Here is an 18,640-nt window from a genome sequence, read left to right as displayed (position 1 = left end):
TTATTTTTTAAAAGCAAGCATTTGGCCGGGTGTGGTGGCTCATGCCTGTAATCCCAGCACTTTGGGAGGCCGAGGCCAGTGGATAACAAGGTCAGGAGTTCGAGACCAGCCTGGCCAACATGGCAAAACCCCGTCTCTACTGAAAATACAAAAATTAGCTGGGCATGGTGGCGTGCACCTGTCATCCCAGCTACTTGGGAGGCTGAGGCAGAAGAATCACTTGAAACCAGAAGGCGGAGTTTGTAGTGAGCCAAGATCATGCCACTGCACTCCAGGCTAGGCAACAAGAGCAAAACTCCAACTCAAAAAAAAAAAAGCAAGCATTTAAGCACATCTCCTTTCTTCTATCAAATGATCTTCTATCAAGGGGACATCAGAGATCAGAGTCACTGACTTTAAAAACATCCTTTTAAGTTGTCTCCAGAATACTACTGCTATATTAAAATGAATTAGAATTCACTGTATTGTTACAGCATACACTAAAAGAGCTGACTTCTCAAACAGGTAAAGACACATTTTGAAGTAGCAATTAGTAAAATGAATGTGTTACTGTTTTAAAAGCATGACAGACATGATGATTAATGTAGAGTTGACAAAGTCTTTAAGAGGAAAAAACAGAAGTAGGCCTTCTTTTAAAATTTTTTATGTTTTTGAGACGGAGTCTCGCTCTATTGCCAGGCTGGAGTGCAGTGGCGCGATCTCGGCTCACTGCAACCTCTGCCTCCCAAGTTCAAGCGATTCTCCTGCCTAAGCCTCCCGAGTAGCTGGGACTACAGGCATGTACCACCATGCCCAGCTAATTTTTGTATTTTTAGTAGAGTCAGGGTTTCACCAGGTTGGCCAGGATGGTCTCCATCTCTTGACCTCGTGATCTGCCCACCTCGGCCTTCCAAAGTGTTGGGATTACAGGCATGAGCCACCGCGCCCGGCCAGAGGTAGGACTTTTTATTACAAAGCAAGTAAAATTGAAACACACGAATTCAACATAGAAAAGTTTTAATGAGGCAAATGTCAAACAAGCATATCAACTTCTTAAAAAACAAAGAAAATCTGAAAGTTTAATTACAAAAACACTTATACAGAAAACTTGGCATTTCAACAGTTCCAAACACATGTACACAAGTTTTTTCTAAAATTAGTCAGAAATAAAATACCTTGTCTCTCTTTCCTCAGCTGCTCCTTGTGTTTTAATTAAAAAGAAACAAAGAAATCTGTAACACTGAACAGGCAACAGCTTATTTCTTGAGAACATAAAATACAGTAATATCTGCAGGTGTACTGGGAAACATGAATTAGGTATTGTGCTAGCCTGTAACTTCATTTACTGCCTCCTCATTGAGCACAGAGGAGAGAGGAGGTGGCCAAGGCCTGCTCTACAGATACTGACAGTTTTGTGGCATCTGAATCCCAGCCACCAGAGGCAGGTGAGTAGCTACTGGGAAAGAGAGCATTTCAAAAGCAAGCTGCTTATTTTCTGAAAATGATTTCATCCTGTAGGCTCTCTTGAGATCTCATGTATTCCTGAATATGCAAATGTTTCAAGTCACTGTCAAGTGTCCCATCTAGAGTCAGGGGAATGATGATCCTGGACCACGTTACGGCCTTTTCTGGTCACAAAAGCAGTGCTAACAATGCTGCACAAAACTGAACACAAATGAGTAATAGAAATATGAGGAGGAAGGAAGAGAGGACAGAAAGCATCTGGCAGAAGGAAGAAACAAACCTCCAGAATGGGCTCTGGATGTCCTTCTGCCATAGACAGTGAATTCTGGCTTGGACTTTGCAGACAAGGAGTCTAAGAGAAGTGGCAGAAATAGCAGATGATGGCAGGGAAATAGGAAAATGCAGAAGAGCAAGAGAGCTGGCTAGTTTATAGCAATAGATAATAATGGGGTCTTATTCTAAAAATTTGCCAAGTGATGGTATGTGGGTTTCAGCACATTGGATATCTGATGTATGTTCACATAAGACATTTTAAAAACAGATTTTATTGCTGTTTTCCTTTGGACTAAAAAGAAAACAGGCAAGGAGATGCTGAGAAGACAGGATGGTGTAGCAACTTGACAGGGAGTTCTGCCCTACACTCTGACTTACGGACATATCGTGAGAGGGGTCACACTTCTATCCACCTGCCTGCAGTGGTGTGGTGCCCAGACAATGGGCTCTGCTTTGGTTCCAAATATCTCAGCTGTAACCTTTAGCCTTGGACTCAAGTGTCAAAACAAAAACAAAACAACGAAACAACCAAAAAACCCTGAGGTAAGAATCAGAACCTCTCTTTCCTTTTGCTGTTAAAGGAACCAGAAACTGCTAGGTGTGATGCTTGAGCCCAAGAGTTGGAGGCTGTAGTGTGTTATGATAGCATCTGTGAATAGCCACCGCACTCCAGCCTGGGCAACACAGCGAGACCTCATCTCTAAACAAAACAAAACAAACAAACAAAAATGAACCAGAAAGTCCTCTTTACTTATGCTGTTAAATAAAAAAAAAAAAATCACTAAGGAGGGAGAAGGAAGGGAAGCCTGTCTTCTTCACATGGATTCAGCAGTTAATGGTTACAGAAGGAAGACAAAGGACATGAGAATTCTTCCTTGCTTTTTTTGTGAGCTCAAGTGACTATTGTGAATGATATTTCCACCTATGTAGATCCATGAATCATTACTCCTAAAGAAGACAGGAATTCCCTCAGTTTTCACTTACAATAAACTTTGGGCTTTGTACTCTTTCCCTTTCTCCTCTGTTTACAAGTGACCTTTTCCTCAGCAAAAATGCTCCACAAGACATTGTCAATGGATGGGAACAGAAGAGCCTTGCTGGGGCTGGGACTCCATGTCTTTGCAGGAGCAATGCTTAGAAAACAGCAGGCAGTACCAGTGAGGAAGGAAAGAGCGTTCTCCTTTAGGGCAGCAATCACAAAGCCACACTAAGGCTGGCACCCACTGAGCACCATGTGGGGTAGGAAACACAGCCTTGCTCCACATGGCACTATCAACAAGAAGCTCCTTTCTTTGGAGTCACAGCGGGGCAATGATGGGAGAAGACTGGGCCTATCTAATGCAAGAAACTCTCCTTCAGAACCTTGCTGAGCAACAAAGTTCAGAGGTCAGAAAATGGAGATGTAGAAATTGGTGGGGCCAAGGAAGCAAAATAACCCCAGAGGCATTTAAAAAAGTGACAAGTAGGTAAGAAAACTGGAGCTCCACTGATAAAAGGGTCTAAGCGAAATTACAACATGAGAAGTCTTCCTTTCTGCAGCAGCAGATGTCAGCATCAGGGTCACCCAGTAAGCTGAAGATATGCAGCTCCACTTTAACAGAAATGGAAATGGTAGGAACCTGAAGACCTGGGAGAGTGGCTGCATATCTTCAAAGTTTCACAGAAGGACAATTCCATAGGAAGCTCATATACATGTTGCTGCTCCCTCATATGGCTTCCTGGGGTGACGGCCTTTCACTCACTGAAAATTCTTTCACAAGCAAAGGGATCTGCACCCTTTCTCTGCCCCCACTCAGTTCAAATTTCCATGGATGGCTTCTCATTCCTTACAAGTAAAAACACTTATGGAACATCTTGGAGCTCTAAGACCTGTAGAATCAGTAGAAAACAAAACAAAACAAAACAAAACAGAACAAAAACAAAAACAAACAAGGAAAATAACACCAAGAAAGTAAGTATTGATTGGAAGGGGTTAGCACTATGGATTTTAAAAATGCTTTGGTTTCGTAAGTGTTACAGTGAGTGCAGGGTATATGTAAACTAAAGAACTCATAAAGCTGCAAGCAGGCAACCTCATTGAGATGTTTTACATAACATTTCAATGAGAAACATAACCCTGCTCCAGTTCAGCAACAATGGGAGGTAGGAAAATCACCAGCTAAACACAGAAAAGCAACCATCAGGGACAAACCTGAGGAGGGAAAATGAGTAACCTACTTTAGTCTGAAGAATGTATGGTCAATCAAAACCAATTTTCTTCATGTGTTAACTAAGGATATCTGCATGTATAGAGATGTATTATGTGCATATAATCAAGAACATTTCTCATATTAATAAAAATACAGTCACATAAGATTTTCTTCCCCTAAACTCAAACAGCCAAATATTATTATTGAAATCAGGCAACATATGCATTTTAGTAGTTTATATAAGGTAGTCACCTTTCAACTTAAAATCACCCCCATGGCTTCCTCCCAGTTCCACTTGTCTCTAGGTACTACTCAGTCACAAGAAAGGTGACAGACAGGTAGGGTAATTCTTCCACTGTATATTTATCAAAATAATTTTAAAATGGGCTAAAACTCTATAACATTATAATTCCTGGATTGTAATTTTTTTGTTTACTTCCTATGTATCTTAATGCTCTATTTCAGGACTTTTTAGTGCTTTCCCCTTCCCCCATCCACCTCTTTCTTAGAGCAATGTTTTAGAAACCCAGTGAATGAGAGTTTAGATATCTGTGGTTCTGGTCTTGGATTCTGTACTCATCTATGCAGATATTTTCAAGCAAGATGCTTCTCCTCTCTGGGATTCAGTTTCTTCATATATAAAATGTTGGATCTCTAAAGGTCCCTTCCAACTCTAATATGCTCCTCTGAAACTTGTAGACCATTAGCTTCCCTTCACTCACTGGCTCCTGACAGTGGATGAAACCTTTGCCAAACTCTTGTCAGAGTAATTAATTGCACCATGAGTGCTGGGGACATCAGCCTCGCTGTCTGTACATATTTGTATAATGAGGCCAAACCAGTATTAATCATAGTCTTTGTAATTGTTTCCTTTGGCAGTTTTGGGGGGTGTGGGGAACCATCTATTGTTAGTTATGTTTGCATGGCTAGATTGTAAGAATCTGTAGTAATATAACAGTTCACACTTTTAGTTATTTTTTCAGGGGCAAAATATTTGTAGGTTAAAATCAAGGATAATAGTAATATTCTAAGTTTACAGACTCCTCAGAAAACAAATAATATAGTTTATATTCTTGAGATGAACAAAGCTTTAGGAGAGTCTTACTGGCAAAATGCTCAAAATGGAAAACCACTTTTGGGTCAATACTTAATTAGCTGCCCTATATCTATGTGAAGAGACACCACGTTATCAATTAATGTTTTCTTTCACAATCTTCCACACTGTTTCTCCCAGCTCTCACTTTTCAAGCATACAAGAGTGCTAATTGAAAACACTGTACGAAAATGGGAAGGATGATGAGCTCCTGAAAATCCCAGGCCTAGATTTACAAGCTGTTCCCTTCATAAGCAGCAGCAGTAATGCCACTTCTTTATTCTGCAGGGAGTCCAGCCATCTCTAAGAAGTACAGTCCATCTCACTAGAAGGATGGTAATCCTTTCCCCATCAGAGGCTGAGGCTAAAATATAATGCATTGCCTTGTATAGTTACCATCCAAGGGCATCACTAACAAGTATAAAGACTTCTGCCTTTGTCTCTACTAGGCATTTATCTTTACGTATGTTGCTCAAAGTCCAAACTGAGCCAGAATATAAATTATGTATATGAGCGTGCTCATGTACTCACAGGATGAATAAAGATTCAAACCCATGACCAATCTAAGGAACATATCCTGCTATTGACTCTCCTTTTAGTATCCATATATGGCCACCTCATTGTAGAGTCCAATCTTAAAATTTCCACACAGTTTCTATGTCTGCAGGTATGGAATAACTTAACCAATAAAGCAAAGGGATGCCAATTTTGTGGGATGGCATACTAAAAGGGTATCCCATCTTTAGGAATTTGAATGAACAAATAACAATTCCATTTAAGAAATGACCATTAGTACCAAAAAGTGTATATGTAGATCCCTTCTGGGGGGAAAAAAAAAAGGAATACATACTACTGCTCATTTGTTGAATATATTTTTTAAAACTTATTTTCTCTCTCTTCTTTTTTTTGCTTGAGAATTTTATATTTTATGTTGTTGTTTTTTTTTTTTTTTTGAGACAGAGTCTTGCTCTGTCACCCTGGCTAGAACACACTAGTGTGACCCTAATTTACTGAAACCTGAACTCCTGGGCTTAAGTGATCCTCCTGCCTCAGCCTCCTGAGTAGATAGGACTACATGTGTGCATCATAATGCTCAGCTAATTTTTTTCATTTTTTTAAAAGCAGGGGTTTCACTATTTTGTCCAAGCTGGTCTTGAACTCCTGGGCTCAGGCAATCCTGCCTCAACCTCCCAAAGTACTAGGACTACAGGCATGAGCCACTATGCCCCACCAAGAATTTATTTATTTTTTATTTAAGAAAAATTCTGAGAAAGTATCTTGCTCTATCACCCAGGCTGGCGTGCAGTGGTGTGATAATGGCTCACTGCAGCCTCGCCTCGACTTCCTTGGCTCAAGTGATCCTCCCACTTCAGCCTCCCAAGTAGCTGGGACCACAAGCGCACGCCACCATGCCTGGCTAATTTTTTTGTATTTTTTATAGATGTAGGGTTTTGTCATGTTGCCCAGACTGGTCTTGAACTCCTGGGGTCCAGCATTCTGCCTGCCTTGACCTCCCAAAGTGCTAGGCTTACAGGTGTGAGCCATTGCACCCGGCTGAAGAGTTTATTTTTTAATCTATCAAAACCAGGGAGTTACCTGTTTGTATGGTAAGTCCACATCACCATTTAACAGACAACAGTCACGTGTTATTGAGTGGTGAATATAAAAGCTTCCTACTTATGTAGGCTCACATACATACAATGTCTCACTGACTACTTCTAAATTATCATTAGTACTTTCCAGAGAAAAGGAAGATTAAAAATTAAGTTATATTTATTTTGTTCTGAGTGCTGTTTTGGGGATGATTTCCTCTAAGTTTCCCACTCACTTTTCAAAATCTTTTGGGAAACTGATGCCCAAGAATACAGCTAATAAGTGACACAGCTAGAACTGAGGCCAAACCACAAAAACCATGCTCTTCCCATTAAACCATTCTGAAGCAAGCATGAGAAAAAACTGTCTTGAGTCTGTTTTATTTTATTTTTAGAGACAGGATCTCTCTGGACTTGAACTGCTGGGCTCAAGCAATCCTTCCACCTAAGCCTCCCAAGTAGCTGGGACTACAGTGACTCTGTTTTCTAATATTATTTACTACATTTAACAACCACGCAACAGGAATCTTAACCAAGTCTCCAACTCATTCATCCAATGTAATCCCACGGTTTTAGTAGTATTGATAAAGTCTGATGACATCTTATTTTTGATGATGTGCTGGCATATAAATATTTATCAGTGAGCACTCACCATTCCCTAACGATCAAGTCTGTTCACAACTTCTCGAACTGTAGCTATGAAGTTTTCATTGTCTTGGGGATTAGCTAAAATAATACTGTGCAGTCTGTTCATATATGAGTCAATGGTGTCCACTGTAGGTGTCTCTCCACTTCCTGAAGTGAGATAAGAATAAAGTAAGAAAATCCTCCCTATTCAGTTTTACCATAAAACACAATTTCAAAGAAATAGTGATTCTAATGTGGTCTGCTCCACAGACATGCTTTTAATTTTAGAGGAGAGACTTTTAGATCTCGAAGAAATGAAATTAATCCACATACTCTAAATAAACAGATGGGCTATATAATTGCTGACTGGATATATGAGTAGCTGCATGTAACAGAAGGTTAGACTCTCTCAGCTTTCTGCTGACTATCCTCAAAATGAAAGAGTATATAAGAAATACCAGTGTTCATTTTCCCCTCCTTCCTGTTAAAACAAAAACTACAAAGCAAACAAACATACATAAGAGGAAGCACTCTCCTCAAGATTTACTACTCAGTTTCCAGTGTTCTGAATAGCAAATTAAGCTTAAAAGACAGGAAAATAGATATTAAAATATAAATAGACAAAAATTTGAATGACCAGAGAGCCTGAAACATTGGATGATTTTAGCCAACACTGACATTCTTTTATATCCAGAGGAGAAAAAAATGTATTTTAATTAATTTTCCTCTGGAGGAGATTTCAACCTTTCCACACCAGTACTAACATAAAAATAGCATCCTGCTCCCCACAACACACACACCCCTGTCACTGACAGTTCTCAGGCAGGAAGACTTACCAGGCAAGGGCATGCTGGCAAAGCTGCTGGTTAGCACCTGCCGCAGGGTCTCCAGGTGCTGCTGTAAGACTGTGTTGCGGCTCCGCTCCTGGATCACATCCACCTCCAGCTTCTCCACTGCTGTGCGCATGCTCTCCACGTGCTTTTGCAGGGCTGCATTCCTCTCCTCAAACTCCATGTTGGATTTGCGAAGCTGGCGGAGCTCTGCCTCCCGAGCTGAGGACATACATCCCACAGAACACATGCAGCACTAGAAGGAGTCTCTGAGGAGTCCCAATGACTCTTACAGGGAAGTTCTGCTTAGCTGCCTCTAATTTAGCTACCCCACCTCATGTCCCTATTCTCATTATGGCATTCCAGATAGCAATTTCAGCAATGAAGCGCCTGACTCCCCAGAGCTATTTTAATTCTTAAAGTTAGTCACATTTCATATGTAAGACTGCAACAGTTTCAATTCCCAGTTGTTAGTTTTTGCTTTTTAAAATTGTACAATGAGAAGCCTGAGGGGTTTTGCAGGGGGATCCTGGGAGACTGGCCAAGCACAGCTGTAGGTACCCATCTTTACTACAATGGGATCAGATTTGCTCTTAGTTATTTTATATTTTGGACTCCCATGTAAGTTTTTATTTGTACAAAGGGTTCCAGGCTCAGAGTCTGAAGACAAGTGAATTCGTGATTTGCATTTATTTCCTTTCATCCAGAGACCAAAGAAGCTTTGACAACAATGGCCTAACTTTCCTTCACTGGTCTTTGAGCAGCTACCTTTACCATAGAGTGAAATAGAGGCAGTTCTTCTTCCTTTAGACTAGTCCTAAGGAGGGATAACACTACCATTGCTTTTGAGCAATGCATTTCTTCTGAGAAGTCCCCTGTCAAAAATCTGAGAAACACAAAAAGAAACTTCAGTAATCACCTTTGCTATGGTTCAAGAATTCCTCTGTAAATATAGGGATGTCAAAAACAGACCGTTCCTTTACCTCTGTTTCTTTCTGCGAATCAAGAGGAACAAAACAGTTAATTCTTAGTAGAAGCTAAATTAAATAATAGTGCCTGAAGACAATGATCATGTCTTCTTTAAAAAAGAATAGGGTGAGCAGGAATCAGTCCACGTGAGTATGTGAGGGAAATGTATTCATCTTTCCATTGGAATCCAACTTTCATAGAGCTTAAGCAGGTAAAGTATTCACTTCTCAAAGGTGTACAACTACTGTGTAATTAGAAACCTTTAAACAACGTTACATAAATTTCCCTAATGGAGAATTTGAAGCCAATTCTTAGCCTTGTGTTTTGAATAGTCAACAGTATACAGTTGTGAAAGCGACTGCAGTGGGAATCGAGAAAGAGTGTTTTTTTTCAGTCACTTTTGTTGGTTAGGCATGTAAAATGCTCCCTAAGATTATGCAATATAAATTTGCAGAGTGGACAATAAGAATTTTAGCAGAAATCTGACCGCTACGAGCAATAACGATGATATTCCATTGGTACTTCTATTTACTTATGAGAGGGAGCCTATCTTTGGGGTCTTTTAGATTTTCTTTAGACACAGGAAAAACAAACAAACAAACAAACATACATACAAGACCAAGAAATCAGAAATAACTAGGCTCTAAAAATTAGAAAGCAGAGGATTATGTGAGATACAAAAGAGTAACAAAGCCTAAAATTAATTCAACAATAAGCCATGAAAAGTAAAAAAGCCTCACAAGATCATTGCAAAATATATTCCACAATGATCTTTAAGAATAAAGTCAGTAATTCAAGATGCTTTGGCTGTCACTTCTAAAATGAATTTGAAGTTGAAAGCACTGTGAATATTAATTTTAAGTGTCTTGGCATAGTGTTCAAAATTTTCCTTAACAAAGGTGGTAAAATGGCAGGAAGTGAGAAGTGAAGAAACTGTTAGTGAAATCTTAAGATCCCAGGACCTTTATAACATGAAAAACATGCAAACATAATACCTAGATTTCATTCCTATAAACAACTGTTTAAAGCTAGATAGAATGTATCTTTCCTACTCTTGTCACCACTAGCTTTTTTTCTTTTTTTTCTGGAGACGGAATCTCTCTCTGTTGCCTACGGTGGAGTGCAGTGGCACGATCTCAGCTCACTGCAATCTCCGTCTCTTGGGTTCAAGCAATTCTCCTGCCCCAGCCTCTCGAGTCGCTGGGATTACAGGTGCCCACCACCATGGCTGGCTAATTTTCTGTATTTTTTTTAGTAGAGATGGGGTTTTGCCATGTTGGCCAGGCTGGTCTTAACTCCTGACCTCTGGTGATCCACCTGCCTTGGCCTCCCAAAGTGCTGGGATTACAGGCTTGAGCCACCGTGCCCGGCCTCCACTAGTTTTCTAAATCTTTGAACCCCAAAATGACTTGGTGCCCAGTAGAAAAGCTAAGCAGTTCACAGCTTAAGAGGGAAATCTGACACCCGAGCTCCTGTTTTCATAATGGTGGCTGCCTAGCAAGGGGGCTGGGCTGTGTGAACCACCTGCCAATGGCAGCTGAGCAAGAAAGACACTGAAAAGCTATGTAATTTCAGAGCACTTAATTTCTACTTTGTATTTTTCTTCCTAACAAAAGAAAGCAAAGTTTCCCAGAATAACTTGAAAATAAACAACAAAATTATCAACTGAAAGTCCCAAGTTTCAACATGCAAAGCTCTACCTCGAGCCAGTTCCTACGGGATTTCAATGGAAATTAATGTATGAACAAGAAAGGCTGGTTCCAGAAGGAATCTTAGCCATACTTTGCAGTGGCTTTCTCTCAAATTTGCTGGCTTCCCATATGCTTTAACTGTCACTGGGCTGCTGCAGGAAAACAAAACTTATGACACATAATCCCAACATGCACAAGGCATAACAGATACAAACGTAAGTCCACAGATGACTTAGCATAAAGACTTAGGACATTATCATCCTATCTTACTCAGTCTCCAACTTAACTGCAGTTACATGAGATCAGTTACCTAGCTATACGTCTCAATATCTGCCAGTTAGATGGGTAAAGTGGAGACACTTGGCTCCCATTACCATGGTACAAAGATCCCTCTCCAAGGTCTTGACTCTCCTCAGACTGGTAATCTTTTCTCTCCTTTGCCAGAGCAGTCCAAACTAAGCTAATTATGTAAGGGCAGAGGACAGCACCACATAGGTGCATTAACACACTACTCCTTGGTACAGATTCTTAGAGCACAAACTAAGAAACATTAAAGCAATTAAATGAAACTGTTCAGTCTCTGAAAGGTAACAGAGAAATTCTACTTAATGGAAGAGTGGTAATAAAAAACATCAGCACTCTTCCATTACTGAGCACATTTCATGGCATGGAGAGGATCCTCCTGGGGGCTTGGGTGTACTTAAGCTGCTCCAAGGATAGCTCAAGGGATTAAAATCATAAGGATTTGATTACCCTTTCACTGAAAGGGTCTAATTTGTTCAGGCTGAGTGTCATTCTGTCATTTCTCATAAATTAAAGGAGAAACAAAATTATTGTTTCTATCTTAGTTTTCACATGAGATACAGACACTTTCTTGAGAGTAATACTAGCTAACTCTTGGGTCTAGTGGGCTGGCTTTCGATTTGAGAGGAGCAAGAATATTCTTCACTTTGGTTTTCCATTCTGGATATTGAATGGAGGTTAAGAAAAAAGAGGCCCTTCTGAACTGAACCTATTTTGCTGTGATCTAGGCCCAGGGCCAGAATTTCAAAGAGTGTGATATGTGCTTCTCTCAAGAGCCTTTTACTTTGGGAAATGCTCTTAACATTGTGTACCAGCCTGAAGTGCCCCACTGCTATGCAGAATGGCTTTCAGGTCAGCATTTCTGTAGCTCTAATATGCTCTCTCCAGTACCTGCCTTGGTAACAATGACTTAGGGATCCAAGTTTCATTTAGGAATACAACAGGTTTCTTTACTATACACAAACCGAATAGTTTACTTAACTAGCAACACGTTTTGCTGACATCTCGGGCAACCAGGCCCATTTTTACTTTCAACACTGTGTCGTTTATGCTATGTAGCATGGCACTGTGCTGTCAAGAATGCTAGACTACGACACAGAAGGCCTGGGTTTCCGTCACAATTCTGCCTCCAATTTAATTCAGTAAGTGATTCTGGGTAAATTCTTTCCATTCTATATACTGTCTTAGGCAAGTCACTTTCCTCACTGACAAAATGAGGTGGTCACTTGAGAGGATCACTAAGTCTCAGTGTTTTACTTCTCATAGGATAAGTAAAGGGAAATAAGTATGTATTTAGGATCTATGGTCTTTAGACAATGCAAGATATTTGCTCTTTTATTAAAAACTTACTCATACCTCTGCTCGAGCCATTTTACCCACCCTGAGGTCTCCACAAAACCTAGGTCATTTTAAAGTCCTGATTCAATTACTCCTTTCCATGGGCTCCTTCTGTGGCTGCTTTTCACCCATAGTGCTTTCTATTTTTCTGAACTTCTATTATACTAAGAAGTTATATGTAAGAAAATTACTGGGTAACAATGTTTTTTAAAAACAGTTTCAAAACTTTCAAATCAGTTCTTTTATATTGCAATTTTTCTAAAATTATCTAATTTAGGAAACATATTATTCAGTGAAAATAAAATGGTAAAGTAAGGGACATTAATTGGGTCAACACGCTTACTAAAGGAGCTTTATCCTGCTGTGGGCATACCAACACATGGATTTACAGAACCTACTGTATAACCTTTTAAGAAACAACTGCTGGCTCTCCATCTGCTCACTCCTTTTTTTTGTTTGGTTTAACATGGGTCTAGTCTAATCCTGTAACAGGGAAATATAGAGACTCACTTCTTTTCACAAATCACAGACATTACAGAAATTCATGTTATACTAATGTATCTGAATAAACACCTTCACTTCTCAAATTATCAGCAGCAGGTTCTACGATATAGACTAAATCTACATCTTTTCTGACTGCAACTATCAAGTTTACTGGAGACAAAAATGTCGCATATAGTTTGGCCAGCAAAATTCATAGTGAAGAAATGATTCAGATGATTGACATCTATTCAGACGACTGATTAGAAAATGTGAGCTCTAATGTTTCAGATTACTGTCCAAATTCTCTTTGGTAACTGTTAAGGATAGAGAAGCTATAAAATAGAGAAAAAAAGAAGTATGGAAATTTCATGAAATTGATAGCTGGGCACACAGGCAAAGAAAGAGAGAAGTAATTATACAAAAGTCTGCTAATATGAAAAGTTTGCAGTATTATGATTTAAAATACAAATACATATAAAGTTTCTCCAGCAAAAAACATTTCATCCGAATTAGAGCACAGAATGTCATATATAATTACATTTATATAGGATCTATCTGAAGAATAAAATGCAAATGTTTACTATGTTTCTCACTTTATAATTCATAGATGGTAATAACATCTATTTGACCTGTGAATCTGAATCTTTTCTCTATGTTTTAAGGTAACCAACATTTCCTTGATTTGGTAAAAAAACAAACACATGTAAAATAGTACACTAGAAAATTCTTTTTGTTCAAATTCCCAGTATTTCAGGTCAACTTTGAATAGATTCTTGTATAAAAATAATCACTTATGGAATACCTTCTCAAGGTAAGGGTATCATGATAGGTGGTATAGGGTTGGATATAAAGATGAAAACTAGACTGTGCATGTCTGCAAAGAGATTACAACCAAAGAGTGTGAGCCCTTGAATTACCTCAAAACCCCTAGGTCAGATCAGCTAAGCACATAAGAGAAGTATAGAGAGCCATGAAGGTTAAAGGAAGTTGGAGGAAACAAAAGTTTGAAGGAGGAAACATAATTTGAAATAACACACACACCTAAATCCCATACACACAGAAACATAGGCCTAAATCCTATCAATGGGGCTGAACCAAGTGGGAGGAAAGAAGCCAGTATACAAACATGTGCTAGTGAAGTGAGGGAATAGGAAAGGAGGTGTAAGAACTGAGACACTGGGAAGGGCATGGTGGCTCATGCCTGTAATCCATTTAGTCTTTTAGAGAGATACCTTGCTCCCCAGAATAGAATAAGGGTTTTGTTACCATAGAAAAATGGGAACATGGCTGGGCACGGTGGCTCACACCTGTAATCCCAGCACTTTGGAAGGCCAAGGCGGGTGGATCACGAGGTCAGGAGATCGAGACCATCCTGGCTAATACGATGAAACCCTGTCTCTACTAAAAATACAAAAAATTAGCCGGGTGTGGTGGCACGAGCCTGTAGTCCCAGCTACTCGGGAGGCTGACGCAGGAGAATCGCTTGAACCTGGGAGGCAGAGGCTGCAGTGAGCCAAGATTGTGCCACTGCACTCCAGCCTGGGCAACAGAGTGAGACTATCTCAAAAACAAAACAAAACAAAATAAAACAAAACAAACAAAAAAATGAGATACTGGTGCTTGTGCTCTATCGACATTGTAGCTGAACAGTTCATTTTAAGCAAATGCTGGATTCTTTAAATAACAACTTTTCTGAGAGTCAGATTAAAGCATGTGGTGATGATAAACTATGGTCAAGTTATAGCTTTCAGCTAGCCCTGATTTCTATACTTCATTCCAAATTCCAGCCATCTTTGGCATTTAAAGCCAATAAAATTCTTAGATCACAGGAAAGGATTGAGGTTAGGGGCTATAGTTCAATAACATAAGTGTCTGCCATATGCTAAGAACCCCCAAGCTAAAGTATCTCATTTAATTTGAATTATGATATAGGAAATACTCTGCATTCATTAAAAAAAAAATCCAGTAGCATTTCAAAAAGCAACGTTATTATAAATACATATATGTGGTATGTAGACAGATGGCTAATTACCTCATGATCATGAGTGGCCTGCCGGGCTGCATCTAAAAATATAAAAGAATAAGAGAACATTACATTTAAAAAGAAAGCAATAACCAAACCGAAGTGTATGACTGTGCCAAACTATAAAACCTGCTGGTATATGTAGATTCTCATAACATATGATATTTTTCCTTAAGGCTTTATTAATCGGTCAGCCAACAAAAGTAAGGGAACCCCATATCTACAGAATCAGAATTCATAATTAGGCATAAGAGAAACAGCAGAAACAGTTTTTAACTTTAGGGACAACAGGGTGGAAGAGTAGACAGAAGACACAAACCAAAGACTACTTGTACAACATCTATAATTTTAGCAGGCTAGATGCCCAAGTATAGAGAAGAGTGATGGCTAAGGAAAAATAGACTAGTTGTGGATGGTGCTTCAAAAATGACCCATGAAAGTCTCAGAAGTGTTAAAGGCAAGTTACTGTTACTGATATAATTTTGTAGATAGGTTTGCTTATAGGCAGAGAAATGCCTAAACTGGGAATCAGGAAAAGGGCAGGCAGGCAACTAACAGGGGTCTTGGAGGACAAGCCAAAATCATCGATAACAGACATGGAAACCCAGTTGAAATTTCTAAATGACAGCAGTGTGGTTTTAATAAAATTCCAAAATAATGCTTGTAAGTGAATACTGGATAGTGGAGAGAAAACAGAAACACGTCTTTTCTAGTTACCACTCTTTTTTTTTTTTTTTTTTTTTGAGACGGAGTCTCGCTCTGTCGCCCAGGCTGGAGTGCAGTGGCCGGATCTCAGCTCACTGCAAGCTCCGTCTCCTGGGTTTACGCCATTCTCCTGCCTCAGCCTCCCAAGTAGCTGGGACTACAGGCGCCCGCTACGTCGCCCGGCTAGTTTTTTGTATTTTTAGTAGAGACGGGGTTTCACCGGTTTAGCCAGGATGGTCTCGATCTCCTGACCTTGTGATCCGCCCGTCTCGGCCTCCCAAAGTGCTGGGATTACAGGCTTGAGCCACCGCGCCCGGCCTAGTTACCACTCTTAACAGTTGGCTTTATGACACTCCATCACCCACAATAAACTACAAATACATTTGGTTCTGGTTTTGATACCTTGCCTATGAGATTTGCCTTTCTGACGGTCCTGGGTTTTCCTACTGAAGACCTTGTAGGCCTCAGTTTTCTGATACTGTTCTAGTTCCTTCATGTAGCGCTCCTTATCTCTGTCTGCTTCATCAAGGTAGCGCTAGGAAAGAAACACAGAATTATTTTCAAGAAAATGAGATCTTATTTAAATAAAATTAAACTACCTATTTGAAGAAAATGGGACAATTAGAACATGAGAAGAAAAGAATATAGGGAATATGCCTTAAAAAAGAATCAGGAAAACAAGAGTTGTATGAATAGAATAAAATATAACCTCTCAATTATAAAAGAAATAAGTCATTATGAGTTTTTAGACTATTTATTGCCTTTTCTAACCTAATGAAGACAAGTTCTATTGAGACCATTCTTATAAAAAATTCATGAAGATGATTATTCTTCTAACTCTATAGATAGAACTCTACATGGCCACTAGAGTCATCCTCATGAGATCTGCACACCACACAGGCACACTTAGTCTTCCCAGGGGAAGGAATAGAATATTACTGTTTTGCTGTCTCCAGCCCATTTTGAGGGGATGATGTCATACATCAATTGGCCCTTTAAGAGCCAGAAGATTGGAGCAATGAAGCTAGGAGGCACAAAGAACATAAAAATAATGACCTCATCCTATGGACTTAAAAATGGACTACTCTGAGAGAACCTATATCTACATGCTTTGATTGCTTTGTGCTATTAATTATTTAAACAAAGTTCATTGCTCTACCAGGATTATTTTGTTTAATGCTTTGCCCTTTTCATTCATCAAAAGGAAGTATAAGAAAGTATAAAAATACTGCTTCTAAATGAACGGAAAACACACTCAGAAATTATGTTAAACTCCTTGTCTGTCCCACATAAGAGCCAGATGTAGGAGATACCCAACTGGCCAAATCTGGTACAATTTAAGCACCAAAATAATTAAGTATAGTAATAAAATATAAACTAGTAGAAAAAACTTCATACGATTATTAGTATGATTTATAATAGACATAATACCAATGATTTGTTACCATACAAATACAATAAATGGGGGTATAAATGGGGGTAGAGGCTGAGCATGGTGGCTCACGCCTATAATCCCAACACTTTGGGAGGCCAAGGTGGGTGGATCACTTGAGGTCAGGAGTTCGAGACCAGCCTGGTCAACATGCTGAAACCCCATCTCTACTAAAAATACAAAAATTAGCTGGGCGTGCGTGGTGGTGCATGCCTGTAGTCCCAGCTACGTGGGAAGCTGAGGCTAGAGAATCACTTGAATCTGGGAGGCGGAGGGTGCAATGAGCTGAGATTGTGCCACTGCACTCCAGCTTGGGCGACAGAGAAAGACTCCATCTCAAAAAACAAACAAACAAACAAATAAATAAATGGGGGTAGGGCATTGGGCATGGTGGCTCATATCTGTAATCAAAGGATGTTGGGAGGCTGAGGCAAGAGGATTGCTTGAGCCCAGATGTTTGAGTCCAGGCTGGGCAACAAAGTGAGATCCCGTCTCTACAAAACATAAAATAATTAGCCAGGTTTGGTGGTATGTGCTACTCAGGAGGCTGAGGTGGGAGGGGTGCTTGAGCCCAGGAGGTCAAGGTTGCAGTAAGCCGAGATCTTGCTTAGATTAGAATGCTGAAGGCTAACTGGTAAATGTGAAGGGAGTGCTGGAGTTGGAAAAATCATCACGTTGTAACCATAATGATAAAGATTAAATCAGGCAAAAATAATCAATGGATGCTAAATCTAGGGGAAAATGTTGATGTAGAACACACTATTTGCATGTTCTTAAATCATCTCCCTATAGATTACTAATGACAAAGGAGAATTTAAATAATGTACCAGGTAAGCAAAATTAATATTACCAGTGAGAAACAAAAGGACATTGTGTGCCTGCATATGTGATATACTGCCTATGCAAGTCATTCTACCAAGAATGCGTAACCTCAATCTAATCACGAGGAAACATCTGAAAAATACACAATGACCAATGTTCTGTTAAAGGTAAAAGAAGCGGGGGAAGCAGAAGGGAACTGTATTTAAAAAAAATATCAATGTTATAAAAGAAAAAGAAAGACTATGGAAATATCCCAGTTTAAGCTAAAGAAATTTGACTACTAAAAAAAAAAAAAAAGAAAACTTGACTACCTAACATAAAACCTGACCCTAGACTGGAACTTGTTCTGGAAGGGAAAAATGTTATAAAGAAATGAGGTTAGGTCAACATATGGATGACAGATTAAAGTATTGTTAATGAAAAATTATGAAATTGATGACTATACTATGGTTATATAAGAAAATATTCTTTGAAATAAACACTGAAATATTCTGGGGCTACAATGTATATAATTTATCCTCACATGATTAAAACAAAATTTTGTGTGTCTGGGTGTACACATGCAAGTGTGTGTGTGTGAGTGAGAGAGAGAGAGAAAGACTGAGCATGCAAAAGTGTAAGAAAGACTGAGAATATTGTAAGTGAATCTGGGCAAAGGGTGTTTGGATGTTCTTTGTATTATTTTTATGTTCGTAACTTCTTGTACATTTGAAATTATTTCCAAAAAAAAGTTAGTAAAGCAAAAACAAACACAAAACCTTTGTCCTACGTAATAGCGGTTATCCCAAGAAATAACCACTGTTTTTTTTTTTTTTTTTTTTTTTTTT

General features: G+C 39.3%; 1 protein-coding gene across 1 annotated transcript in view; it reads right to left on the bottom strand.

The window, feature by feature from the left end:
* Positions 1-979: 979 nt before the first annotated feature.
* Positions 980-18,640, bottom strand: part of HMG20A (high mobility group 20A) — a 64,239-nt gene continuing 46,578 nt past the window's right edge. The window contains exons 5-10 of the mRNA XM_017870431.1: positions 15,962-16,094; positions 14,864-14,895; positions 8,967-9,042; positions 8,054-8,269; positions 7,243-7,385; positions 980-3,585 (exon numbers count right to left, since the gene is read on the bottom strand). Of these exons, the coding sequence (XP_017725920.1) occupies positions 7,249-7,385; positions 8,054-8,269; positions 8,967-9,042; positions 14,864-14,895; positions 15,962-16,094 (594 nt within the window). The 3' untranslated portion in view covers positions 980-3,585; positions 7,243-7,248. The remainder of the gene's footprint in view (positions 3,586-7,242; positions 7,386-8,053; positions 8,270-8,966; positions 9,043-14,863; positions 14,896-15,961; positions 16,095-18,640) is intronic.

The sequence above is a fragment of the Rhinopithecus bieti genome, unplaced genomic scaffold (assembly GCF_001698545.2).
Source record: "Rhinopithecus bieti isolate Rb0 unplaced genomic scaffold, ASM169854v2 scaffold_662, whole genome shotgun sequence".
Taxonomy (NCBI): domain Eukaryota; kingdom Metazoa; phylum Chordata; class Mammalia; order Primates; family Cercopithecidae; genus Rhinopithecus; species Rhinopithecus bieti.
This window is presented reverse-complemented; position numbering and strand designations above follow the sequence as displayed.